General features: G+C 39.0%; 1 protein-coding gene across 4 annotated transcripts in view; it reads left to right on the plus strand.

Moving 5' to 3' along the window:
- pde10a (phosphodiesterase 10A) overlaps positions 1 to 15,390 on the plus strand; it is a 62,503-nt gene that overhangs the window by 34,514 nt on the left and 12,599 nt on the right. For 2 of the 4 annotated variants that reach the window (XM_006800826.3, XM_006800827.3), the window contains exons 3-6: positions 11,971 to 11,999; positions 12,982 to 13,105; positions 14,285 to 14,334; positions 14,441 to 14,581. In XM_006800826.3, the coding sequence (XP_006800889.1) occupies positions 11,971 to 11,999; positions 12,982 to 13,105; positions 14,285 to 14,334; positions 14,441 to 14,581 (344 nt within the window). The remainder of the gene's footprint in view (positions 1 to 11,970; positions 12,000 to 12,981; positions 13,106 to 14,284; positions 14,335 to 14,440; positions 14,582 to 15,390) is intronic. The other 2 variants (XM_035912081.2, XM_006800828.3) reach the window with 1 other exon arrangement.

Genomic DNA, 15,390 nt, shown 5'->3' on the forward strand with positions numbered 1-15,390 from the left:
ATCTGATACAGGGCTAACACAGAGAGACAGACAACCAATCACACTTACATTTACACTTTCCCATTCTCACTCCTATGGCCAATTTAGAATCACCAATTAACCTAACCCAACTAACTGCATGTCTTTGTGGGAGGAAACAGGAGTACCTGGAAAGAACCCACATAAACACAGGTAGAACATTGAATATATTTATATTAATCATGTTGAAACATATTTTAAATTAATAATTTATTATTTAAATGCATAATGAAACTATTCTGCAAGTACATCTGCTCTCACTGAGTGGCCAGTGGAGTGGCCATATTATTTCCAGTCTAAATCAAGTTAACATATAGTGAGTATGTTTTTTTTCTATGAATTTTTGCATTTTTTTCAAAAAGTAGAAAGTAAAAAGAGAACAGAAAATAAGCAGAAAGGGAGCATGGGATCACCAAATTCACCATATTGGCTGCTTTTCTTTGATTTTTTTTAAGCTGTTTCTTTTTTGTTCTTAGCTAATATTGTTGTACGTTAAAGGCACACTCAGTCTTTTTTTAGTTTATTCATTGGGGGGAAAAGAATGTAGCTTTTTGATAGAGAAACATAGTTGAGAACCAGGAACAATACAGTATCAAAAAGTTATTGTAGCATTATACATAAATGTATGGTAATAAAGATACAAGTATCTGTGTAAGTACATAAGCTTACATAAACTTAGAGTTAATACATTAAAAATACATATTAGGAGGTATCAATTTGTTCTAAGTCACCATGTTTTCCTGCAATCTTGAATACAGTGACTGAGATTGGAGTTGCAGTTCTGCCTAATTATGTTTTATATAAGTAGCTAGAGACACATATGTAGCATGCCAAAGGTGGAGAAGTAGAGAAGTCGTAGGTCTTTGTGTGCCATCTCCTGATGTAACCCTCAAAAATACATAAACATGCTTATTTATCCCTTTTTGTCACAATTTGTACGGTCCGACTTTGCACATGCGCAGTAAGGATCGGGAGTCCTGATCCGTAACTATCTTTTTATTTTTCGTTTTTGTCTACATTATATTGAAATGTTTCATTATTGGAAACATTTTAAGAGATTCTTGTTATTCTTAACATATTAACCGATACTCTGACCCGTAACTATCGTAAAACGCTTCGACCGGAAGTAGACACCTTTCGCGCATGCGGGGTACCGATCGGGTTTCCGGTACGGACCGGGTAGTGACATTAATAACAACATCAGCTGGTTGTAAGCTAACATTATGCCAGCTAATGTTAGGCTTGAATGGCCCATAAATCACAGTTTCCCTCTGATAAACAGTTTCATTACATTCTCGTGTCATTTGAGAGTACAACAATGTTAGATTCGCTTCAAAGAAAGTTTCACTACCAATGACTTACAGAAGCTAACAGAGGCTAATAGCAGCTAACAGAAGCTAACAGTAGCAGTTACCAACAGAAAACTTCAGAATATCCTCAGCAACTCACCTCAGTGTCTCAGTCATTGTACAGAAGTGAGCTTCACTGGCTCACTGACCTCTCACAAAGTTTTACAACCTCCTTCAGAGTACACAGACGTGGATACAACCAAATTGGTTACAACCAAATTTCCCCTTGTGGGACAATTAAAGGATTATTCTATTCTATATATTTTTGACAGCTGAGATGAAAGAGTTACACTCCCTACAGATGAATAGGTGGCAGAGTTGTTTATCCTACACCGGCCACTGTCGCTAGGATTATGCACTCAAAGTGAGAGTGTAAAGGTGCCAGTGTACCCTCCTCATTGGTCACTTAAAGCACCGCTGCAATACAGTCACACGGTCACTTCTATGTATGCTTACTGTTAAGGAGCAGGGAGCCACTGCAGTATTCTCCCAAACGATAGGTGAAGCCACACACAGACAATGCTGCTACATCAGTGCTGACACGGCAAAAGAAGAAGTCAAAGCCAGAAGAAAATACATAACAGAGTGGATTTTTTTCTTCATGTACACAATATCTCAACTCAAGCATTTCTTTCTGTATATTGTGTAAATTCATCAGCAATAAAAACCATTTCATATTTAGGTGTGTTTATTGCAAGGTTCAAAGGAAACTCATGTAGCATTACTTTGCTACATTAGAATAATTTCGATACGCTATTTCTGATCTGTGGTAGTTAGAATACTTCATTCAGCTACTGTTTGTACAACTCTTAAACTGAGTGGGAGGAGACCAGAGTGAAAATGTCAGCAATCAGCTTTCTAATTCTGCCATGTCTCTCTTTGACTTGATCTTTACATCACAGCATGAGTAATATTACTAAGTCCACTTCCTCTGTTAGACCACTGCGAGTAGACGCTTTGGCACCACTCTGAAGCCTCTCTGTAACTTCCTCTCAGTGGCTGTATCCACTCAAATGACAAACACTGTCTAATTTCTGGTTCATCACACAGGATGAATGGGTCACTGTGTTAGATTGATGGCAAAGAGTGTGTATCTGACTTCTAGCTAGTATTTTACACATTTTTCCCCCCGTGTGTTAACGAAGTAATGAAGTACTTCCTGTGGTACTGATGAAGGTAAAATAGTTCTCTCTAATGACATATTACTTAACTCATTTTTTATTCGCACTTGTAATAGATGCAATTGATTTTATATTTTTTATGAGTGCAGCAACAGCAGGGTTTGTCATCATGTGACCGTCATTGAGATAACCACTGCTTCCTGGAAGCAGTCCCTGCAGCCAGTCTTGTTCTCACTTATCATGTGATGGACAACACTGGATTACATAAATCAGTTGGTCTGCACACGCAAGTGTGTATGTGTCTTTGTGCAGAAGTTGTGTTGCACCCTGCAACTCCGGAAAAAGGATTCACATTTGCACACTTTCTTTATTGAGTTGAATCTGCTGTGCAGTTATATTACAAATATTTCTTGTCATAATAATCAAATTATAGTCTTTCTGTAATGTGTTTTTTTAATCATTGTTTATTACTTTCTTACTTCATACTGTGTCGTTTATTTATCAAGATGAGGCTTCAACATTCAAAGCTGATGGCTCTCAACAGCGCATTACACTGCAGTGCTGCCTTAAAGCCGCCAGAACACAGAAACACTGTTTCCCAGAATCCTGCTGATGTCATTTGACCATCACACCTCCTTTGACCAGGGTCCCACTGGCAATGTTTACTTCACACGACACTCTGTCACGGGACAATTAATAAATCCCAAATTCTCTGCTGCACCCATTCAGAGGCCCCTCGTTACTCATCTTTGCCTTCTGCAATGCACACACACTCACAGACAGACACACAATGTATATGAATGTGTCTGTTTGTCAGACCATGCAAGGCTTTTTAGCTCTGAAACTTCTGCTCATCCATGTAAGGTCTTTTAAACAAGGAAAAGTTGTTCCGTTAAGTCAGTCAGAATTGGATTATGTTTGAACTAGAACAAGAACAGCTGTTTTCATTACTGATTTTTTTAAATTAATCATTTAAGTAATCAGTGCAGCATTGGCATTTTGCAAACCTAAACTATGAGGTCATTCACAGAGGAGGATGACATCTTCTCTGAATTCACAAATCTTGCAGCAAAACTGCAAACCTCAAGAACTCTGAAATAATCTGTGGGCAGGTCCTCAGCAGTATGTGTTGCAACTTAGTTTATTACCTACAGAACAGGAAGACCTCAAAATAAGACCGTTGCTCATCCAAACATCCCCAAACTCTGCACTGCACTTCCTCTTTCAACACCAAGTTTCAAGGGCGCTACATTGACAAAAGTTTTGGGCCAAACTTCTTTATCTCAACAATTGGTGTTTTCATTCCCTTTGCCACAGGTGCATTAGATCAAGCACCTAGCCGTGCAGCCTGCCTTTACAAGCATTTGTGAAAGACTGGTTCTTTTTACAGAGCTTTTTGAATTTGAGTGTGGTACTGTAATAAGATGCCACCACCGAAACTAGTCAGTTTGTGAAATTTCTTCCCTTCTAGATAATCCACCATTAACTGTAAGCGGTGTTATTGTAAAGAGGAAGCGTTTAGTAACCACAACAACTCGACCACCAAGTGTCCGGCCGTGTAAAGTTGCTGAGTGGGTGGCACCAAGTGCTGAGTCGCAGAGAGGGTAAAAGCCACAAACGCTCAGCTGATTCATTAATTGCTGATTTCCAAACCTCCTCTGGCATTAACATCAGCACCAAAACTGCATCCAATGAGCATCATGGCATGGGTGTCCATTTAGGTTTAGGAAACAATTTAGGTTTTTGTTTGTTTGTTTTTTACCTTATCCGAATAATAAGTTATCAGAGTTTTACAAGGATAAATTGACTACTTGAGCAATTGAAGTAACATGTCCCTGTCAGGCTAGGTTCCCTGCTTGATCAATAATCCTGTATAGTTTTTCTTTTACTAATATAAGTATATAGACATTTTATTTCTTATATTCTTAACTGTTTTAACTAATTTAAATTTATACTTTTATTTTATACTTTAAATGTATTTATTCGTATTATATTGGTTCGATGGAAAATACAGGGTGGGCCATTTATATGGATACACCGTAATAAAATGGGAATGGTTGGTGATATTAAAGTCCTGTTTGTGGCACATTAGTATATGTGAGGGGGCAAACTCCTCAAGATGGGTGGTGACCATGGTGGCCATTTAGAAGTCTGCCATCTTGGATACAACTTTCGTTTTTTCAATAGGAAGAGGGCCATGTGACACATCAAACTTATTGGTAATGTCACAAGAAACACAATGGTGTGCTTGGTTTCAACATAATTTTATTCTTTCATGAGTTATTTACAAGTTTCTGACCACTTATAAAATGTGTTCAATGTGCTGCCCATTGTGTTGGATTGTCAATGCAACCCTCTTCTCCCACTCTTCACACACTGATAGCAACACCGCAGGAGAAATGCCAGCACAGGCATCCAGTGTCATTAGTTTCAGGTGCTGCACATCTCGTATCTTCACACCATAGACAATTGCCTTCAGATGACCCCAAAGATAAAAGTCTAAGGGGGTCACATCGGGAGACCTTGGGGGCCATTCAACTGGCCCACGACGACCAATCCACTTTCCAGGAAACTGTTCATCTAGGAATGCTCGGATCTGGCACCCATAATGTGGTGGTGCACCATCTTGCTGGAAAAACTCAGGGAACGTGCCAGCTTCAGTGCATAAAGAGGGAAACACATCATCATGTAGCAATTTCAAATATCCAGTGGCCTTGAGGTTTCCATTGATGAAGAATGGACCCACTATCGTTGTACCCCATATACCACACCAAACCATCACTTTTGTTGTTCCAAAAGTCTTGGAGGGATCCATCCAATGTGGGTTAGTGTCAGACCAATAGCGGTGGTTTTGTTTGTTAACTTCACCATTCACATAAAAGTTTGCCTCATCACTGAACAAAATCTTCTGCGTGAATTGAGGGTCCTGTTCCAATTTTTGTTTTGCCCATTCTGCAAATTCCTCGTTGAGATGCTGCAGTAGCTGGAGTTTGTAAGGGTGCCATTTGTGAGTAGCTAATATCCGCCGAAGGGATGTTCGACTAATGCCACTCTCTAGTGACACGCGGCGAGTACTACGCTGTGGGCTCTTGCTGAATGAAGCTAGGACAGCCACTGATGTTTCTTCATTAGTGGCAGTTTTCTTGCGTCCACATTTTGGCAAATCCAACACTGAACCAGTTTCACGAAACTTAGCAAGCCGTTTGCTAACTGTAGCATGGGAGATGGGTGGTCTCGTAGGGTGTCTTGCATTGAAACCTGCTGCAATGACACGATTACTGCGTTCACCAGATATCAACACAATTTCGATCTGCTCCTCATGTGTTAACCTCTTCGACATGTCAATGGCTGTGAACAAAGAGAAACTTGTAAATAACTCATGAAAGAATAAAGTTACGTTGAAACCAAGCACACCATTGTTTTTCATGTGACATTAGCAATAAGTTTGATGTGTCACATGGCCCTCTTCCTATTGAAAAAAACAGAAGTTGTATCCAAGATGGCCGACTTCTAAATGACCACCATGGTCACCACCCATCTTGAGGAGTTTGCCCCCTCACATGTACTAATGTGCCACAAACAGGACTTTAATATCACCAATCATTCCCATTTTATTACGGTGTATCCATATAAATGGCCCACCCTGTAAATACACAGAAATTCAGTTCTACCGTGCAATAACTGGTGTATGTTCTGAATATCTACAATAAAGTAGATATCCTCTTCTATTCTACTGGAGAACCATGTGGAAAAGTGAGTCTCTATCCTTACTGGCCTGGTCTCCAGCGGCAAGAGAGTTAGGCCAAGTTAAGCAGCTGATACTGTTTCTCAGATGTGTTTAGAGGCCAGGCACAAGCAGACAAAGATGTGCTTGTGTAGCAGTACCTCATACCCCACCACTGTGATAAGAGAGCAGGCTCACCTGCAGGGCTTTCCAGGGAGGGGAGGTGGATGCCCCTCACCTCTCCCTACGCAGCGCTCATGAGGCACTTTGAGTTTCAAATGGTAAAAAACATTTGGGAAACATAACTAGACGTTTTAATTAACATGCTGGCTCTTTTAAAGTCTTTTGCCAGAAATGTAGAGCAGGTTAATGAAAAGTAAAAGAAAGAAGGAGGACTCGCTTGTTGCTTGTTGGTAAATAGAGAGCATGGCACTGAAAAAGAAGAAGAAGACTTCTTTTTTTGGCAGCTCCAAATCCTCCATGCAGCAGGTCGATGCAGGACAACCACTAGGTCGACACATATTGACCGCTGAGTCACTGCTAGCTGACCGTCCTGTGGGAGACTGTGTATCTGTAGTGGTGGATCAATAAAGAGCCCATAAAGTATCGTACGCATTAGACCTGTCTGACTGACACATTTTTCTTGTGCAAGACCTTCGCCCAGGGCTACTGATATCTTCTAGATGCTTCTTCAAATCATCTATCTATCTATCTATCTATCTATCTATCTATCTATCTATCTATCTATCTATCTATCTATCTATCTATCTATCTATCTATCTATCTATCTATCTATCTATCTATCTATCTATCTATCACATAGTTGTTCTATCAGAGTCACTCCCACTGTTTTGTTTTGTTTTGTTTACAGTGCTTTCAGCAGTGTTTGCAAGAGTACGACTGTGGACAATAAATTGTATCGGGACATAGAGCGACACAGTGTAATGAAATAGTCAAATAGTCAGCCTTACCCACTCAGCAGTGGTTTCCAAACAAAACTAGTGCATACTGTATTTACTGTACCCGATGAACCAAAGCTACTGTGCAGCAGGTTTTGGGGAGGGGGGAGGGGGGGGGGGGAGTTTAAATGGTGTGATGAAGTTTCTAAAAGAAGTGAGTTCAGCCTCTGCAGCGTTCAGGAGTTGCTCGACAGTTGTGTTTAGTGTTCACTGTCGAGTGTGCTGGCAGTATATTTTCTAAGAACATGTCAGCACTCTCCTGGTGTGTTTACTGAAATCACAGCAGGTTCCTGAAAATAAGGGAAGGTATTAACAGACGGCTGGTTTTTGTCCCAGCGCTGATGGCTGGCCCGGTGATAAAAATCACAGTTACACACGCGCAAACACGACTAAAGCGAATGTCTACCCCAGGGATAGCTCTGTTATAATCCCATGACACATGTGTGATGAAACAAAGATCTTATATCTGTAACATTTCAGTTTAGTCTTTTGTTTTTGGTGCTGGTGGTCATGCAGAACAAAGCAGCATATGTCTTCTCACACACACACAAAAAAAGCCAAAGAGCTAAGCTAGGAGGTAAGACAAGATATTTTCTGGTTTCTAGGAAAGACAGTTATGTGAGAGCCATGCTGGACCTGCACCTGCACCTGCTGAATGTGTGCATGACCCTGCATGCAAACTTTAAAAGAAGCTGCTGGAACTGTTCCAGCTGGGCAAAACTGGTTCAGCACAACAGATTTAAAGGGCTTTTGTAACTCTATAGTTTCCAGGCATAGAACTGTTCTACTTTTCACCTCAACAGTGTTTATCCCACAACTACAACCTATTCCTGTTCATTTTTAGCTCCTTAGACATTTTGTGGTGTGCAGACACACAGAGTTCTGCTAATAAAATGCTAACTGAGATTTTGTGTCTGTACAGTAACTAGACCTGTAATGAACATTGTCTGGTCACAGTTTGACTTTTTTAGGAGGGATATTTAGGATGTGTTCCTGTGAAGCTGACAGAATGACTTATATTTTTATGTAGAAGAACCTGGTCAATTAGTTTTGTTGGTTTAAAAAGTATTTTTGTTTGTTCGTTGTAAATACCATTATAAAATCTTCCCATCAGTGTAATATTTTCCTGATATGAATTTTTATTCTGGTCCATTCTTATGTTTTTGGCATTGCTGGATAAGTGGCGCAACTGACTTTATGGGGATCCTCCACCAAGGCCAATGCTCTATGTTTCTGTTTTGAATAAACCAATCTAAATATGCAATGAAAGCCTTTTGTTCCCATGCTCCACCCCTGGCTTTGTAGTTTTGTTTTGTTTTTTCTTTATACTCTTACTGACAGACAGACAAAGAGATAAATATCACTGAGCACACAAATCCACCGCAGTGGGAGCAGAATAAAATGATCCACGCGTCTCCTGGAGCAGCATCACCCGTCAAACAGAGCCTTTTCTAAAGTGCCGTTTCCCACGCCTCACCACCCTCTAGTGAACCTTGTTGCCGTGGGTGAGGAGAGAGAGGTGATGCAAGGGGCAGCACTGTGAGGGGGGGTCACGGAGGAAGAAAAAGCCGCTGCTCATGTGCTGAACAAACGACAAGGCGAAAAATGACATAAGTTACGAGCCAAATAGCAGTGAGAATTGCAATTTCCTGAGTTGTATTTGCATAGATGGGTTTTTTCTTTGTTTGTTTTTTGTAATTAATTTAGGTTTATTTACACAGCCCTCTTTCTCAAGCATCTTTAATTGCGTTAGAATTTTCGCATACCACACAGATCCTGTCCCACACTGAATCATATCGCATGCAATTCAAATGATTCAAATCATTTTCATTGGTTTAGAGAGCCTTGGTGCCCTTTGGATAAGATTTTAAAGAGTGACACTGTTTTTTGTGCAGTGACCCGTCTCTCTATGAGGGAAGTGGAATCAAAGTCAGAAAGAAAACTGTCATGCATCAGTGTTTGTGTTAATATGGCTGCTCTGAACTGCTGTAAAAAATCTAGACCACTTTTTAAACCAGTAATACTGTCATAGCTGCCCTTTAAAGGGATTAGTGTCTGATTATTTTAGGCCTCAACAAGTCATTTTTAAAAAAGTTTTTTTTTCAGTGGGGCTTGAAGTCTTTTTCAAGTGCAACTTTCTGTCGTCTGATTGACGTCAGCGGCCAGCGGTTCACTCTAAAATAGGTCTCATGGCTAAGTTAGGAAACTCATAGCATACTGCAGGAATGTTTAAAACAACAAACAATGTAGCCGGCTGCAATTCCTTTCTTCACATGTTCAAAGAGGCTCGTTTCAAAGGGTGGCCAGCTCGAGTCAGCACTTCAGTGGATGTTTCTAAAATTTGCCCAGCTCTTTGCGTGGTTTTGATCACATGAAAAGTTATCAAAGAGATCTCTGCGGTTTATGTTCTCGTGTGCTGTTGACCCACGTGTACCGAAGAATCACTTGAGCTGTGTGAATGGTTTTATTTTCAGCCCAAGTAGCACTCCCAGACCCACTCCCAGATTATGAGTCCAGAAACTGTTATGATTGGCTGAAGCTTTCATAATTATCACATACTTCAGTGTCTACATCCAAAGACAATAGTCATATGTCTCCCCAGCAGCCATAAATTACACCAGGAATCTGCACATGAAGCCGCAAAGTTTTGCACTCGTCAACTTAAACAACTATCTCTCCTAATTTTGTTTTTAAAGGAATGTCATATAAATAAATACCTCCCTGCATTAAGTAGATAAAATATTCATCCATTACTTATAGATAATGAGTATTGATGCTTTAAATACGCCATCATTCATATTTGTTCACCTGACGACTATTCTGAGGACAGCATATGTTTTTTCTTATTTGCTGCTCGTGATGTTGGCCTGTTGTGATCCATCAGTCCACAGCTGAGTATCCATCCATCCAGTGTTTAAACAGCCAGGGAAGATTTATGACTCTCTGACTGTCGATTTTCAAGGTTTTAATCCAAAAAAACAATGACTGCCTTTACATCTACACAGTTACTCAGACTTTGTAACAATTAAAAACATTTTGAAGTTCCTCTTACAAAAGTGGCATCATCTGACTTAATCCGTGGCTCTTCTTCACAGCGTGTCTTTGTCCTGTCTTCCTCCCCTCACAACCAGTCGCGGCAGATGGCCGCCTGGTTCTGCCAGGGGTTTCTTCCTGTTAATAGGAAGTTTTTCCTTCCCGCTATCACCAAAGCACTTGCTCATAGGGGGTCATTCGATTGTTGGGGTTTTCCCTGATTTCTCTGTATGATTGTAGGGTCTTTACAATATATAAAACACCGTGAGAAAATAATTGTTATGATTTTGCACTGTATAAATAAAACTGATTTTTTTTATTATTATTATTTTATTAGTCCTTTATTTATCCAGGTAAAAAAATCTCATTGAGATTAAAAATCTCATTTTCAAGAGAGACCTGGCATCATGGCAAAAAAAAGTCAAAATTGAAATTAAACACGGAAGTTGAACCAAAGTGCTTTAGAGACTCCAGAGCTTTTGCATTCCAGCTCTCCAAAAAACCCCATACTGAAAGGTGTGTTTTGTTTTGTTAACTGATTATTGTGCGACGTAAAAACCACTATGATTTAGTGGTCATTAAAATGTGTTCAGAATTTGCAAATTAATGATGATTCATCACTTAAGTATGACACACTGCCCTACATAAGCTAACCCAAAAGTATCAGGGATTTTACTTGATATTGGATTGATACCAAAATTTTCAGTATCACAATGTAACAACAGCAAATGTACAAGAGTCCTTTAATGTTTTAGGAGCTTTGGATTTTATGAGCAAAGCTTGAATTTCTGTAGCGATTCTTCCTTAGGCTGAGATTTGGCAGGTTTATCAGTGATCATGTTGTTGCTGGGTGAATAATCACAACACAACAGTCAAGTGTGTGGAGGCCGCTGCCTGCTGAATGCATTGCCTGGGCATTCCCTAACAGAAAAGGTGGTGATGCTGGTTAAAGTGTTGTAATTTTGTATTTTCTAATTGGTTTTTCATTTTTCATCTTATCCTGGGCATTTATGCTGACAAACTTTACCAAACTGACAAGACTAAAACTAAGGACATTAGTTTTTTGAGTTGACAAAATTAATTTCGGTTAGTTTTTTTTCTTCTTCTTTTTTTTCTTTTTCTTTTTTTTCTTTTTCTTTTTTTTTTTATTATTTTGTTTTCTTTTGTTTAACTGAAACGCTTCACCACACGCTTCATCACCAACTGCTTCCTGCTTTTGATTAATTTGTTCTTACATTGTTTTTATTGTTTTTTATTGTTTACATTGCTGTTTTATTTACTGTTATATTGTTTTATATATCAATTTCTTGTGTTTTTTTTATCTGTGAAATAGGTAATTACTTACTTACCTACTTACATCTGCGTTTAGCTGTTTTTTTTTCACATTTTTCGGTTTTGTTTTATTTAATAATTAGTAGCAAATTGTTTTAGTTAATGTGGATTTTAATAAATTAAAACCAAACTAATAAACTTAAAAATAATTTGCAAAGGTTTTCACAGAATGTGATTATTCATGTCTTAGTTAGTGGCCAGATCTTAATCTACTTTCGAGTCATCCCTAAAAGGGAGTTTTTCCTTTCCGCTGTCACCAGGTACTCGCTCATGGGGGTCCTGTGATTGTTGAGGTTTTCTGTCTATTGTAGGGTCTTTACCTTGTAATATAAAACTGCTTGAGGCAACTGTTGTTGTTGCTATGTAAATATAGAATTGAACTGAAATTCATGTCATTTATTTTAAACTTTATTTTTAACTTTCTCTCTTTACAGATGACACATCCTCTAAAGAAGTCAGCAGGGTAGGTGTTTGCTTTATTTATCATCTTATTTTATATATTACATTGTGTATATTATAACATAATATTGTCCTTCTGTAACGGTAAAAATGGCTTGATGCTATTTAAGAACTGCACACACTGAAACAGTTGTGTTTGTCCTTGTCCTTACTTTATTTAGTCTAGTGCCTTTGTATGACTTTGTCATAGGCATAACATCAATATAAAGAATAAGAAAACATATGGTTGGACCATAAACGCATCATGTGTGTCACAGTTGTTGGGAAAGTTAGAAAGGTTCAATGGCTATTGTTACACATACTGCATGTTCACACCTTTGTCATTCACACCATCAGAAGACCGGGTGTCAGCACCCACAGCGAGGCCATGACGCTGAGGAGAAGGAACTAACACATGCACACACAGGGAAAAAAAGGGGGAAAAAATTAGGTCCACTTGGCCCCTCAGTGCGTCACCCATACGTCTGTGCAAACAGGATGTGGGAGGATAGAAGGCGTCCCATGGGGAAGGGTTTCTAGTACGCCACTCTCCCTGCCGTCCTGTCCTCACACTCACGGCAGGAGCAGAACTAGACCGCTCTCTTGCCCCGTACTAGCCGGGAGGTTTGCCTCTTACATAACCGCAGTTTTAAGCCGAGGCTGACCAGCACAGCTTGCCAGAGCTCTAATCAGAACTGTGGGGATCTGGTGGCCTCCTTGCAAAACTGCAGGGGGATCCCTGAGCTAGAGTCTAAGGGTGGGGCGGGGAGTAATGTTATGATGAATGGCTTTGTCTTTGTGAATGGCATTAATCCCCTTTCACTGAGAAACAGAAAAAAAAAGTCATTTGACCTGGAGTAATCTGCAGTTACATTAGACTGAATGCAGTAGAGAATGAAGGTTGTTGTCAGGTTTTTCTGCCTCGTTGCACTTGCTGTATTTTGATATTCAATCTCAGTGTTTGTGCAAGACTGCACAGATCCAATTTCTTTGTGTCTTGTGTCCAGCAGTACCAGGACACAAATATGCAGGGTGTGGTGTACGAACTCAACAGCTACATAGAGCAGCGCCTGGACACTGGAGGAGACAATAAACTCCTGCTCTATGAGTTGTGCAACATCATCAAAACAGGTAAAAGTAAACATCAACCAAAAGTGGATTTTTGCAAAACCTCTCTCGTTGAGCGCGGCTTCAGATACTCTGGGTGTCATTTCAGCACTGTAATAGTGGAGGAGCAGGATAAGCTCAGATGCAGCAGGAAGTTTTGTCCGTTTAAAATCAAATTTGGTGCACATGTACTTTTCTAACACCCACTTTAGTAAACCCCACCCACATGCTGATCCAATAAACAAAAGTAAGGATAAGAATTACTTGCAAATTAGCAAAGCAAACCAAATCATGTTTGTCACTTACAGGCCAATGAACCAGAAAATTGAGTTATGTAAAAGGTTAAAAACAATCACTCTTTTTTATTTTATTGACTCAGTTCATAAAGTATTGATGGATTATTTGTTCCTGTTTCATATTATGACTCCATCTTAATGACTGGGAGAATTTCATAAGCAGTGATTCAAAGTTCTACTTTTATAATAAATCTGAGTATAAAGGTTCACTTTATCCAAACCTCATTTCTCATTAACTGCTTGATCACTTGCGCACTGACTGCACCACCAGGCTCTCTGACTCCACATTGTATGATAACATGACCTATATATCTGTGTGAAATAGGACTGGAAAGGAGAACTGGGAATGAGATGCACTGGATGGCAGTCAAAGCTTTCGGTCAGAGTACCCTTGTAGTTATCTAGGACATTGTTAATAGATTGGTATTAGATTATAACGGGTGGGTTTTTTTCTCTCTGTTGTCTTTATTTTTCTCGCTGATATGTGCCATTTATTTTATTTTATTTCATTTTAAAAATTTTATTTCAGGCAGTCAGTTAGGGTTCAGGCAGAACCACCAACTAATACAGTATTTAGTCAACAAAGTTGACAATGCAACAGAAAGCAGTATTTCATAATTATGAATAATTTCAGGTAGGTAAGGTAGGAGTTTTTTTAAAGCAAATATTTAAACTTAAAAAGATAAGATAAGATAAGATAAGATAAGATAGCCTTTATTAGTGGTATAGTGGGAAATTCACAGAATTACAGCGGTAGGAATAAATAATACTCCAGTAACAGAATAACAATAGATAGATTACACATTCGCAGGCATAGGCTGACAGTGAACGTCAGATTTGACCAGATTGTATTTTAGTCACTTGCTCTGCACATATGTGTCTCATTTTATTTTATTTTTTCCTGCAGCAACTAAAGCTGATGGATTTGCACTTTACTTCTTGGGAGAATGCAACAATGTGAGTGCTGACTTCTTTTTTTTTTTTACTGATGCATCTCTGTGTATATGTTCCTTTTTTCTCCAGTTGTGCTTCACTTCCTGTTCTTGTCTGTTCTTCTCAACAGAGTTTATGTTTATTCTCTCCAACGGCGGCCAAGGATGGCCCTCCATCCCTCATCCCCTCTGGCCCCATCGCATTTGGGACAACCATTGCCGCTCATGTTGCCAAGACTCGCAAAACACTGCTAGTAGAGGACGTCATGGGGGTATGTGTGGCTGTCATCCATCAACAGTGTAACATTTCAGTGCATCTAGTGTTTGACTACTTTATGTGGCTATAAACATATAATGAAATAATTCTTTCTTATTGGTCTCATTGGGTTAATGTGCTCAACACTGTCAAACTAAAGATATTAAAAATAATCATAACAGGAGTAAATATATGAAACAAAAGGTAAATTAGTCAATACTAATTAATGAATTAATATTTTGTTAAGTGATCAAATATATTAAAAATATTGTAGGCATTCTTTAAGTAATTATTATGATTTATTTGGATGTTGCTGTTGTGTGAATATACTTTTGCATAAATTTTTGTAAATGTTTCTTTTGTGTTGCCTCAGTTTATTTTCCCTCATTTGTCGTCATTTTCTTTTCTCATTTCCTTCAATATTTCTGCTTCATTAGGCAAATGATGAGTATTTATGTATTGGGCCATTTAGTTTGTTATCCAGTTATGCTTTTGCCAGTTTGAGGGATTTCACACTTTGAACGGGAACAGATTTCAAAGGAGGCATAAGAAGAAGCTTCAGAATTCAGGGAAATATCAGCACAGGCACACTGTAGTGCAAACTCTTCAAGTTTAAAAGTCAAAACAAATCAGGTTCAGCTTTAAAGAAGCCTTAAGTTTATTATAAGGTGTGTGTCTGTGTGTGTGTGTGTGTCTCTGTGAGTGTGTGTCAAAGTGAAATTCTTAAGAAAACAAGCGCATGAGACACATGTGGCGTACTTTTCATAGCAACAGATTTAGAAACAGGAGTTTCTTTGTAATCTTCATCAGTTAATACGCCCTGTG

The sequence above is a fragment of the Neolamprologus brichardi genome, chromosome 13 (assembly GCF_056152115.1).
Source record: "Neolamprologus brichardi isolate AB-2024 chromosome 13, ASM5615211v1, whole genome shotgun sequence".
NCBI classification, from domain to species: Eukaryota; Metazoa; Chordata; class Actinopteri; order Cichliformes; family Cichlidae; genus Neolamprologus; species Neolamprologus brichardi.